Source organism: Pelobates fuscus, chromosome 4 (genome assembly GCF_036172605.1).
Source record: "Pelobates fuscus isolate aPelFus1 chromosome 4, aPelFus1.pri, whole genome shotgun sequence".
NCBI classification, from domain to species: Eukaryota; Metazoa; Chordata; class Amphibia; order Anura; family Pelobatidae; genus Pelobates; species Pelobates fuscus.
Genome location: NC_086320.1, coordinates 137461978 through 137475388, shown reverse-complemented (window position 1 = coordinate 137475388; position 13411 = coordinate 137461978). Strand labels below are relative to the sequence as shown.

Below are 13411 nucleotides of genomic sequence, written 5' to 3'. Positions count from 1 at the left end.
TTAGCATTTTTCTTATTTTCATATTCACCGACTACTCTGTAATATTATATTTCACTTTAAATGCTTTGCCTTATGCAACTGGATTAAATTAGTTTCATTTAATATACTGTAATATGGTTTTGGTATTGCTCATGTCTTGTCATAATCAATCTGTTTCTCTAATTTAAGAAGATATTATTACAGGATGTCTTGTTTTCCAGAGAAGGATTGCACAGCATAGGAGGGGGAAATTGCCCCACAGCCACTAGTGTGCATGGTTTGTGTGTGTAGCTTCAGAGTAATACTCGTCTGCTGTCTATGATATCGGAATATGAAGCATGGTCTATACAAGTGATGGCTAACCTTGACACCATAAATTGTTTCTGGACTACATTTCTCATGATGCTCAGCTAGCTTTTAGAGTCTAAAAGCTAGCTGAGCATCATGGGAAATGTAGTCTAGAAACAATGTATGGTGTCAAGGTGCTAACCAGTGATGGCTAACCTTAACACCATAAATTGTTTCTGGACTACATTTCCCATTATGCTCAGCTAGCTTTTAGACTCTAGCTGAGCATCATGGGAAATGTAGTCCATAAACAATATATGGTGTCAAGGTGCTAACCTTTTAGACTCTAAAAGCTAACTGAGCATCATGGGAAATGTTGTCCAGAAACAATTTATGGTGTCATGGTTAGCCATCACTGGTCTATACTGAAGATACTTACAAGTGGATTAGTCTCTTAGGCTTCCACAGAGTGAATGTTCCCTCATACTATAAGTCATTCTGGTGGGATGTTGCAGAGATATACAATGTCACACTGTGCAACTTCAACAGCCTCACTCTGTCACACTCATGTATTGTATGCATTGCTGGGTGGTGCCATCCCATGTATATTTGTGAGTTGAACATGTAAAAAAGGCCATTTGTTTTATTTTTACCTCCATGGCAAGTTGCCAGTCCTTGCCTGCTGTCCCCATTTTAGATAGACGTGGTAGGGTTAATGTTAAGTCCTCTGATTTAATTTCTTACTTAAACCAGAAAATATTAAACAATGCTACATTCAAAAACCACCATCCAACTAAGGCTTTAACGATGTTACCTAGTTTATTTATTTTCATCTGACAATATTTTTTTTGTCATGTATCATGTTCTCTTTAGTATTTTTGAATCTAAATTCTCCGCTGGTTCTCTTACAAACTGTTGTCAATTTTCCATTGTGGCCTTTCTACATCACTACTTCAGTAGCAATCAATAAAAAAAACCTTTATTGAAACTTTGAAAGAATCACAAACGTGTCCACATTTTTTGACAAGCCTAGCACAGCCAGGCTTAAAGCGTCACAGTCACGCAAAACTTCCCTTTCTCCTATTGTTTCCTCTTCTCTTCCTCTCTCAGAATCTGTTGTTCTTTTCCTATTTCTGGTCTATTTTTCTTTAAAACACAAGGCTAATTAAGGATTTTTCCTATGCTTTACTTTCTTTGACCAAAGGAGGAGCTTAAGTCAGCTCCATGTCCTGTGTCAAGGAGAAGGGCGCGTACTTTCTCTGAAACAAGAAATGGAGCTGACTTAAGCTCCTCCTTTGGTCAAAGAAAGTCAAATGTATGAAAAATACATAAAACAAAGTACTTCATCTTGTGATTTAATGAAAACTAGGGCACTACTGGCACCATAATTATTACAACACTCTGTTATGGTTGTTATGGTGCTTTGAGTGTTTCTTTAAAAGGAAAACTGAATTTTATATAATGGAAACTTATTTTTGGCCAGTCAAAAACCTCAGGTTATAGCATCAATGTACAAGATAAAAAGAGAAATGGGAACCCAGCTAATGGAAGAGCTCATTATTTTCAAGTATGGTTAAGGCATATAAAACATATTGTTTGCATTATTTCGTTATCTGTGAAATGTCTTCTTGCGAACGGCAGCTGACAAAGTTGCAACATTTTATTTGCATTCAACTTTTATTATTTAATTCCTTCCAGGTGGTGGCTATTGATATGGATATGGCATTTTTTGAACCCAAAATGCGCAACATACTGGAACAAAAATGTACCTCTGATAAAGACTGTAATTTTTTTGACTGTTTTTCGACCTGTGATTTAAAGACATACATGTGTGGAGCACAAAGAGAAAACAACAATCTACAAGTAAGTAAATCGTCAATATATATCTTTTTAACTTCATTTAGTATAACATTTTCTGGGTTCGGCAAAGAAAAAGAGTCTAATTATTAACTTCATGTTGACTATGAAGACCTCACTCTAGTATGGAATGTGCTGCATATTTACAGTATTATTTATTGAAGTGAAACATGTTGGGAATTCAAATTAAATTCCGAGTGAATTTTCCATTTTAGACCAACATAGCCAAACTGAAAGCATATCTGACTTGGGGATTTTTCCATTTTAGATATTCTGACCTTAAAGGACCACTCTAGGCACCCAGACCACTTCAGCTTAATGAGGTGGTCTGGGTGCCAGGTCCCTCTAGGATTAACCCTTTTTTTTTTATAAACATAGCAGTTTCAGAGAAACTGCTATGTTTATACTGAGGGTTAATCCAGCCTCCAAAACCTCTAGTGGCTGTCTCATTGACAGCCGCTAGAGGTGCTTGCGTTCTTCTCACTGTGAAAATCACAGTGAGAGCACGCAAGCGTCCATAGGAAAGCATTGTAAATGCTTTCCTATGCGACCGGCTGAATGCGAGCGCGGCTCCTGCCGCGCATGCGCATTCAGCCGATGACGTCGCAAGGAAGAAGGAGAGGAGGAGGAAAGCTCCCCGCCCGGCGCTGGAGAAAGAGGTAAGTTTAACCCCTTCCTCCCCCCAGAGCCCGGCGGGAGTGGGTCCCTGAGGGTGGGGGCACCCTCAGGGCACTCTAGTGCCAGGAAAACGAGTATGTTTTCCTGGCACTAGAGTGGTCCTTTAAATTTAAATTCACATTGAATTTACGAGAATCAAACATTTCTAAATCTACACAGAAAAAAGGGGGAATTGAGGGCATACCCAAAACATGCACTTCTAAGTACTGGTGCTGCCATAAAGAACAAAAAAGATTTAAAAATACAGATTATGGAACAGCGCACATGCAGAAAAAACATGCTGACTTGGTGGGTGTTGCAAACTGTTTGCTTAGCAGTTGGCAGGCTTGATTGGTGTGACTGAATTTAGGTTATGGTCTTGACTGATAGATGTTCTGTTCAGTCATTTTGAAATGTCTCAGCTTGCTGACTTGATCTTATGGGTGTTGCAAAATGTTTTGTAGTGCATTATCCATGCTTCAAAATAATGAGGTGTCCTTATCCATGCTCACCTACATTTTAGGTGTGTAGTGATGATGCAAATCCATAATTTACAATACTCCTATAAAAGCTGGTTTCGACTTGTAGCCAGGGTGTGGTCTCTAGTTTTTTGTGATTTGGTGGTATTGTGACCCCGCTATACTCTGACTACTCTCTTGTCTGGTTTTCCATTGTCTGCCCACCCTTAAGGACCAGTAATATGTTTGTAATATAGGATAGGTATTAGCTTAAATTCAGCATGTTGGGATATCCCCCACATCATGACACATTTTACAGATGGATATTTAACGCCAGGCAATCCAAGCTTATGTATTTCTCAAGTGCATAAATAGGCTAATTATCCACACAAAAAAAGAATATAATTTATTTAATCATACTGAAGAATTTGCTATTGCAGTTCAATAAAATCTACAGCGGTTTTGGTAGCCAAACTCATTGATAATAAATATGACAACTCATCATAAAGCTTCATGTTAATTTACATCTCTTGCTTGCGGAGAAGTATAGATGAATTGTTGCACTGCACCTTAAGCTCATCACTTCTGTTTCGTTGAACTACTTATGGATTGTTTAAAGATTTTCTGCAGTACAGGAGTTGCTGCTCATTTACCCTCTAGGTTCTGTTTAATTTCATATTAAATTCAGTTTTTCTCCAAAGAGCATTGAAATTTCTTGGAAATCAGCCCAGTTGTATGGAAATGTCTTGGTTATTAGCTACCATTAGCTCCCAGTGGTAATATTTCATGTAGTACTCGTTACATTAAACTAGAAATAATATATTTTATACACTACTGCATTGCAGTCGTTAATACGAGAGATCAAAATACAATGATAAAAACAAAAGGCAATAATTTGTTGTGTCTTGTAGTTCTCTTTGTAACCCATAACATTATTACAGGAAATTATTACAAACACCGCTAAAGTGCGAATTCAAACTGTATTCAAAGTGATTTCCAAATTTAAGATCTAAATAGCTGAATATAAAAAATTCTGTCAGTATGGCTACTCTGGTCTTAAATTTGAACTTTTAATTTTCACTTTAGTAAATAACCCTGTAAGACTCTGCCAACACTGCTGGTCCACATGAGAGCCCTTAGAGAGTTCTGTATCAGCCTATGCACAGGCTATGTGGTTTAAATTCCTTTAAAGAGATTTTATAGGACCAGGAATACAAAGCTGTATTCCTGGCACTATAGCTCCCTCTGCCTCCCCACTCCCTTGCAGTGGATAAAAAGGTTAAAAACACTTTATTTACTTACCTGATCTCAGTGCTGATGTCCCTCGGTGCTAGGTCATGGCTCCTCCTACTCAGATGACACTCGACAAGGGGGGTGCTAATGCGCCTGCTCTGTGAGTGCCGGCCCCCTTTTTATTCCTTTTCTATAGAGAAAAAGCTGTCACTGGATGTCCTCATACAGAGAATGAGGATGTCCAGCGTCAATTAGCAGACCAAAAGTCTGGTAACATTCCGAATGCGCCTCTAGTGGCTTTCTGATATAGAGCCACCAGAAGCTGTCTTAGTGCTGCAATGTAAACATGTTTTGCTTTGTATTACAAGTGGAATAGGGACACTCAATAAGCTGAAGTGGTCTATGTGCCTATAGTATCCCTTTAACTGTAAACAGTTTTTGGATATGCACGATTTATTCTTTATGGCACAAGAGCTGAGTGTGTCAGGGATGATTTATCCATCCAATTGTACTTTATTTTATTGTTGACACAGCAGCTAAGATATTTCCCACCTTGCATAGCTGTTTAGATAAAGAAACCTCAGAACAGCTAAATAACATTTGCTAATATTGTGGCGAAACCAACCTCGCCACTATGAGCTGGAGAAGCCTGGTTGCTCGCCTGCTTCCTTTGGACTATGGACCAGACTTTAAAAAGCTTTATTTTACCTGCAGAAAGGCATATTCGTGCCTTTCAGCCGGGGTGTTCGGTAGATTCCAGCTACCGAACAAACTACCGTATGAGGGACCACCTAGGAGATGGAGTGTGCCGTCAATTAACCGCCCAGAAGCTGCGGTTAACCGCAGCTTAATTGATGAACGCTGGGTGGCCTTTGTTCGTTTGCCGACCACGAGGTAGCGGCCATTTTAATCGTGCGAAAGACCAGCGGTGTTCGGCGAGGATTCTATGGAACTATAAACGGACACTTAATTGCACGGACACCGCTGAGCCGTCTGTCGCCTGGGTCCTAATCGTACAAGGTTAACCGAACACTGGAATTCGGTATTTCTATGGGAATTGTAGTAACCCAGATAGCTATACCATGGAGCCTATTTGTGTGATTAAAGACTTTGGCTCCATGGCGATTAAACTGTATTCGTGTAGTCTGGGTGCCATTCACCTAATAATGTGCACCCAGACCTGAGCTATCTGGGGATATGTAACATGTCTGTGTTGGGAGGAATAAAAGTGACTTTATATATTTTAAAGCATAATACTGTATTTAGATCCCCACATGTGTAATGGAGTCTTGTCTTTGTCCTGTGAGATAAGTGGATTACCTCTACAATTATCTCCAGGGCAGAAGGGAGGAGACCAGGATGCATTGTGGGAATGTTTACTGCTGTGTGTCTGTAATTGGTTTATGTCTGTCCTTTGTTACAGTCTTCCATTTGGTCCCCTAGGGGAGTGTCCACCAGGTGGGAGACCTGCATAAATACTGGGCAGGTAGCCCTGAGTAAATGAGTTGCTGTTTAACCCTGAAGCTGGAGTGTGTCTCTTTCTTGGGGGGGAAGGGGACTGTATGTCGACTGCCAGGAGTGTAAGCTGTCCATATTGCTTTTCCTGTTCGGCTGCTTCCAGGGTTCGTGTGTCTGCTGTTCGAGAGTTGGTGAATTTGTGCAGTTTGGGAGTTCGGGAAGTTGGTGCTTATGGTAGCTGCTGGTCTATGGAAAAGGGGATTATCGCCTAAACGCATTTTTCCCCTTTTATGCTGAAACGGTCCGTTACAATTGGTGGCAAGCGGCGGGATCGTTCCTACAACCAGAGGGACAGCTACAGACAACACCATTCCTGGATTACAAAGTAAGGGCAACGCCAGTACCCGTACAGCGCCCCTATCTACAAGGAACCAACTGCAGCAGAGCAAGCATGGCACCCAGCTACACGCAGGAGGAGTTTGACAAAGAGCTGAGATCACGACTGATTTTCTTCGGACCCAACCCCCCGGAGAAATGCGTGCGGCTTGTGAGTGGACATGTAGATGAGTACCTGCGGTTCATGGCAGATCCAGCCAAGGGTATCGGTCGCCCTATCCGGCGGCAGAGTGCGTTTCGGAGACTCAAAGGTGTACCCCAGGGAGATGATGGTGTCGTCCATCCTCCCCAGCAGCCGTGTGTGTCCCAGGGAGCCGAAGGTGCAGTCCTTCCTCCCCAGCGGCAGGCTGAGTTACAGGGGGCAGAGGTTGTTGTTCCTGCCCCCCAGCAGCAAAGTGATATGCCAAGAAGGCAGTGTGAAGTGAAGGGAGAGGAGAGCAGCGTCCTCCCTCCCCAGCGGCCGTGTGTGCCCCAGGGAGCTGATGGTGTCGTCCATCCTCCCCAGCAGCCGTGTGTGTCCCAGGGAGCCGAAGGTGCAGTCCTTCCTCCCCAGCGGCAGGCTGAGTTACAGGGGGCAGAGGTTGTTGTTCCTGCCCCCCAGCAGCAAAGTGATATGCCAAGAAGGCAGTGTGAAGCGAAGGGAGAGGAGAGCAGCGTCCTCCCCCCCCCAGCGGCAGTGTGTGCCCCAGGGAGCTGATGGTGTCGTCCATCCTCCCCAGCAGCCGTGTGTGTCCCAGGGAGCCGAAGGTGCAGTCCTTCCTCCCCAGCGGCAGGCTGAGTTACAGGGGGCAGAGGTTGTTGTTCCTGCCCCCCAGCAGCAAAGTGATATGCCAAGAAGGCAGTGTGAAGCGAAGGGAGAGGAGAGCAGCGTCCTCCCTCCCCAGCGGCAGTGTGTGCCCCAGGGAGCTGATGGTGTCGTCCATCCTCCCCAGCAGCCGTGTGTGTCCCAGGGAGCCGAAGGTGCAGTCCTTCCTCCCCAGCGGCAGGCTGAGTTACAGGGGGCAGAGGTTGTTGTTCCTGCCCCCCAGCAGCAAAGTGATATGCCAAGAAGGCAGTGTGAAGCGAAGGGAGAGGAGAGCAGCGTCCTCCCTCCCCAGCGGCAGTGTGTGCCCCAGGGAGCTGATGGTGTCGTCCATCCTCCCCAGCAGCAGTGTCTGTCCCAGGGAGCAGAAGGTGCAGTCCTTCCCCCCCAGCGGCAGTGTGTGTCCCAGGGAGCAGATGGTGTCGTCCATCCTCCCCAGCGGCAGTGTGTCCTGCCGGGAGCAGAGACAGTCAGTCTTGCACCCCAGCAGCCGGACAAGAGAATGAAAGGGGAGACAGCTGGTCCCCCTTTCCACCAGCAGAGAGAGTGGCAGGGAGAGAAGCCTGCTACCCCCTTTCCCCAGCGGCAGTTTACCGTCCAGAGAGAGGAGCTTGTTACACCCTCTCTCCAGCGGCAGCCTAACCCACCAAGGGGAGATGTTAAGCCCCACGACTGTGCAGATGGGACCGTAGTCTCTGTACTTACAGCCCAAGGGGTAGGGACGGTCGGTCCTGTCCCCCAGCCACAGAGCGGTGTATCCAAAGGGGAGACAGTCGGTCTCCCCCTCCGGCAGCCGAGCTATGCACCTAAAGGGGAGACAGTCAGTCTCCCGCAACCAGGCTCCAACCAGACTACTTCCGTGGTAGTGCTGGCACCAGGACAGAATACCGCTGGTTTCTGCCCCCTCAGCAACCCACCAAGGCAGCCTAACTGTTCCCCACACAGTCATGGTGAGACACCTGGACCTGGACAAGTTTGTAATTTTTTCAGGTGTAGTACCCAGTTATTGTGGGGGGGCTGTACTAATAGTTGTGTTTTGTGGGTGGGTTGCTGGACTAACCAGGGCACTGACCGGCAGGAGGTCAGGTACCCTGTTAGTCTAGTTGGTAAAGGGGAGAAGTGTGGCGAAACCAACCTCGCCACTATGAGCTGGAGAAGCCTGGTTGCTCGCCTGCTTCCTTTGGACTATGGACCAGACTTTAAAAAGCTTTATTTTACCTGCAGAAAGGCATATTCGTGCCTTTCAGCCGGGGTGTTCGGTAGATTCCAGCTACCGAACAAACTACCGTATGAGGGACCACCTAGGAGATGGAGTGTGCCGTCAATTAACCGCCCAGAAGCTGCGGTTAACCGCAGCTTAATTGATGAACGCTGGGTGGCCTTTGTTCGTTTGCCGACCACGAGGTAGCGGCCATTTTAATCGTGCGAAAGACCAGCGGTGTTCGGCGAGGATTCTATGGAACTATAAACGGACACTTAATTGCACGGACACCGCTGAGCCGTCTGTCGCCTGGGTCCTAATCGTACAAGGTTAACCGAACACTGGAATTCGGTATTTCTATGGGAATTGTAGTAACCCAGATAGCTATACCATGGAGCCTATTTGTGTGATTAAAGACTTTGGCTCCATGGCGATTAAACTGTATTCGTGTAGTCTGGGTGCCATTCACCTAATAATGTGCACCCAGACCTGAGCTATCTGGGGATATGTAACATGTCTGTGTTGGGAGGAATAAAAGTGACTTTATATATTTTAAAGCATAATACTGTATTTAGATCCCCACATGTGTAATGGAGTCTTGTCTTTGTCCTGTGAGATAAGTGGATTACCTCTACAATTATCTCCAGGGCAGAAGGGAGGAGACCAGGATGCATTGTGGGAATGTTTACTGCTGTGTGTCTGTAATTGGTTTATGTCTGTCCTTTGTTACAGTCTTCCATTTGGTCCCCTAGGGGAGTGTCCACCAGGTGGGAGACCTGCATAAATACTGGGCAGGTAGCCCTGAGTAAATGAGTTGCTGTTTAACCCTGAAGCTGGAGTGTGTCTCTTTCTTGGGGGGGAAGGGGACTGTATGTCGACTGCCAGGAGTGTAAGCTGTCCATATTGCTTTTCCTGTTCGGCTGCTTCCAGGGTTCGTGTGTCTGCTGTTCGAGAGTTGGTGAATTTGTGCAGTTTGGGAGTTCGGGAAGTTGGTGCTTATGGTAGCTGCTGGTCTATGGAAAAGGGGATTATCGCCTAAACGCATTTTTCCCCTTTTATGCTGAAACGGTCCGTTACAAATATCATTGAAGAAAATAAACAAATGTAAAGGGATTAAAAATACCTACATTCATATTCATGGCACATACATAGCTCAGTTTTTGTTTTTGTTGTAATCAAATATTTTTGTGAGTTTTGTTTGACAAACTTTTATTTTTATTGATGTGTGAGGATGTATGAACATGCTTAGCATTTATTAGGATAGTCAGGGTGGAGTCGGTTTGACATTGAACCAGAATAATATGGATGACAACTTTTTGATTGGTAATATACATTTTAAAATATATGAAACATCTCAGGTTGAGTTTATCTAGATGTGAGCTCATGTATTGACAAGTGATTTATCTGGAAACAAGCAAATGTGTTTTGATAACTGATTTATCTAGAAAAGAGCAGATGTATTTTAAACATTGATTTATTAGGGTATTATTTTGTGGACCTACATATGCAGGAAGATAGGGAGATATACATAGTATCTCAAAGTCCTCGATATGAATTTTTTGAAAAACTAGGTTGAGAGTGGGCAAATAAGAAGAAATTAAAGTAAATTATATTAAATTATAATAAGTTAAAGCCTGTTTTCAATTTCAATTTTTTTTGTATGGTGGTTACTATTCATAAACTAAATGAACTGTCCCTTAAACCTGCCCAGGGCAAACTCCAAAATTAATTTATTTATGTAAAATAAAATAACAATAGAATAACAAGAAAAAGAGTTCTGATCAATGAAGTGTGTTTGCTAAGAACCATATAGAAGCACTGGAATTAACCATATAGAGCAGTGGTTCCCAACCTAGTCCTCAAGTACCTAACAGTCCAGGATTTAGGAATTAACCCCTTAACACCGCAGCCAAATGTACAAGTTGTGAACGAAACAAAATGTAAACAAAACCTGGCATTTGCGCTATATGTCTGTCAAACCGTAATTCACCTCTTTCATATTAAATGCAACCCCCCTTATTATATATCATTTTATTCAGGGGAAACAGGGCTTTCATTTAATATCAAATATTTAGCTATGAAACATAATTTAATATGAAAAACATGGGAGAAAATAAGATTTTTTTTTTTTTTTTAGTTCTACATGACATTTTAACTGTCAATGTCATAATACTGTTTGCTTTTACTGCAATAAAATACACATATTTGTATTCAGCAAAGTCTCACGTGTAAAACAGTACCCCTATGTACAGATTTTATGGTGTTTTGGGAAGTTACAGGGTCAAATATAGCACGTTACATTTGAAATTGAAATTTGTCAGATTGGTTACGTTGCCTTTGAGACTGTATAGTAGCCCAGGAAATAAATTTACACCCATAATGGCATACCATTTGCAATAGTAGACGACACAAGGTATTGCAAATGGGATATGTCCAGTCTTTTTTAGTAGCCATTTGGTCACAAACACTGGCCAAAGTTAGCGTTAGTATTTGTTTGTGTGTGAAAAATTCAAAAAACGCCAATTTTGGCCAGTGTTTGTGACTAAGTGGCTACTAAAAAAGACTGGACATACCCCATTTGCAATACCTTGGGTTGTCTACTATTGCAAATAGTATGTCATCATAGGGGTAATCTTCATTCTTGGGCTACCATAGGGTCATAAAGGCAACGTAAGCAATCTGGCGAATTTTAATGTGAAAAAAAGGAAACACAAGCCTTATATTTGACGCTGTAATTTTTGAAAACACCATAAAACCTGTACATGAGGGGTACTGTTGTACTCGGGAGACTTCGCTGAACACAAATATTTGTGTTTCAAAACAGTAAAAAGTATTGCAGCAGTAATATCGTCCGTGTAAGTGCGGTTTGTGCGTGAAAAATGCAAAAAACGTCACTTTTACTGGCGATATCATCGTTGTAATACATTTTACTGTTTTGAAACACTAATATTTGTGTTCAGCGAAGTCTCCCGAGTAAAACAGTACCCCCCATGTACAGGTTTTATGGTGTCTTGGAAAGTTAGAGGGTTAAATATAGTGCTAGCAAATTAAATTCTTTATACTTTCGGCATGGGTTGTCAGGCAGGTCCCGCTAATTGTAATTAATTAGGATACCTAATTATGTAAAATTATTACATAGATATATGTGTAGAATTAATATATGTATATATATACATATGTGTATATATACGTATATATATATATTATTTTTTTTAAATATTTTTATTTATTTATAGGTATATATATAGTGATATATACGTATATATTTATGTATATAGATATATATTATTTCGTTCTACGTGTATTTTGATATAAATATATATATATTAATATCAAAATACAGTTAGAACGAAATAAAACACATCTATATATTTTTTAATATTTTATTTTTAATTATTTTTTTATTTAATTTTTTTACGTATTTACATATTTATTTTTTTATATTATTTATAAATATATATATATATAACAATAATTATATATATATTTAATCAGTATCAGTCTACATGTAATTTGATATTAATATATATATATAATTATATATATATTAATATTAAAATACACCTAGACGGTGTATGTGTATGTGTGTATATGTGTATATATATATATATACTTAGATCATATATATAATATATATATATGATCTAAGTATATATATATATTTTTTTTTTTACACTTTTAACTTTATTTTATTTTATTTTCAGCCAGCAGGGGGACCAACTGTCATTACAGTTGGTCCCCCTGCTGGCAATACAGAAGCCAGCTATACCGGCCATGTGATTGTGAGGTCCTCGCACTTACCTTTTTTTGTTTTTTCAAATCCAGCTTATTTTTAACATTTTGTCTGTAGCCAAGTTCCACACCTAGCCTTCGCTTTGGTTTCCTTAGTTTCTATAATCTAACTGAATGTTGCCTTTTATTTCCATTGTTTGTAGGTTATCTGTGATAAGATATTTCGGCGCTGGTTTACGCTGAGCATTATGAAATCTGGCAATTCATTTCCTCTTCAAGGAGAACTGCATAAGGCAGTACAGCAATGTGCTCGGTCTACAAACAAGGATAAACAATATACAGAGCTATACAAATTACTTCGAGCTAGCCAACAACAGCTTCAGAAAAGAAGTGAGGAACATCATTAATAGTTTGTAAAGAAAAAAGTGAGCTCATCACTCACCTACGTTTATACTTTTATGTTTACACCTGATGAATATAGGATTATTTTCCTGACTACAGTTAATATGTTTAACACATTTTTTTTTTTTAAATAAATGTACATTTTAAACTGTTACAATTAGAAGTGGTTGAAAGAGTTAATTCTGGTTTGACCTGCCTCCAGCATCTTTTACATGTAGCAGTAAAAATATGCAAAACATTTAAAATAATTATACTTACCTTTGGAGTTCTGGATTTGTATGTTCTGAAGCGAGTTCTCATCAAACCAGGAAGAGTCTCTGGTACTCCCATAGCTTTCTATTGAAGTGAGTTGGGAATCCTTTAGTAGAGATCTAAAATCTGAACTACAACTCCCATCACATTGTTTGTGCATCTACTCAGGAGAATACATACAATATATATAATGATGTTACATTAATTTATGGTAGGGGCAAAACAAGATCATGCTGCTGGTTTATGGTGATAGAAGTGGTGGGATTATAAGCAGAACTATTAAACTCTTTAATGACATATGAAGTGCCAAACAGTCATGATATGTTAGGATTTTGGTAACCCCTGAGGGGTTAAAAAAAAATGTAAAAAATAAATGTGTAATAAAAGCGTACTCGGCATACTTTACTGTAGCTTAACATTGCACTCGACATGTCTGAGTGTATTTTTTATCTTGTTGGTTATTTGAACCCTTTGTATTTATGGGCATATTGCACTTCAGTATGTGTTTTACAAAATCCAAATATTTAGTAAAGAGAAACTAGAGCACACATAAAGCTTTTATGAGTTCACAAAGCATATTTTTAAAAACTTTTATGCAAAAGTTTACACAATTTGACAAAATATTAGGTTTAGCCATATCATATAAATAATTGACAGGGCAGAAAGTAGAACGGAAAATGCAGTGCCCAAGTTTAC

The 13411-nt window shown here is 40.9% G+C and overlaps 1 protein-coding gene across 1 annotated transcript in view; it reads left to right on the top strand.

Annotated features, from left to right (window-relative positions):
• The window catches only part of DIPK1C (divergent protein kinase domain 1C), a 51967-nt gene extending 39487 nt beyond the window's left edge, over window positions 1–12480 (top strand). Inside the window, exons 3-4 of the mRNA XM_063450480.1 lie at window positions 1966–2130; window positions 12265–12480. Coding sequence (XP_063306550.1) covers window positions 1966–2130; window positions 12265–12468 — 369 coding nt within the window. The 3' untranslated portion in view covers window positions 12469–12480. The remainder of the gene's footprint in view (window positions 1–1965; window positions 2131–12264) is intronic.
• The last annotated feature ends 931 nt before the right edge of the window (window positions 12481–13411 follow it).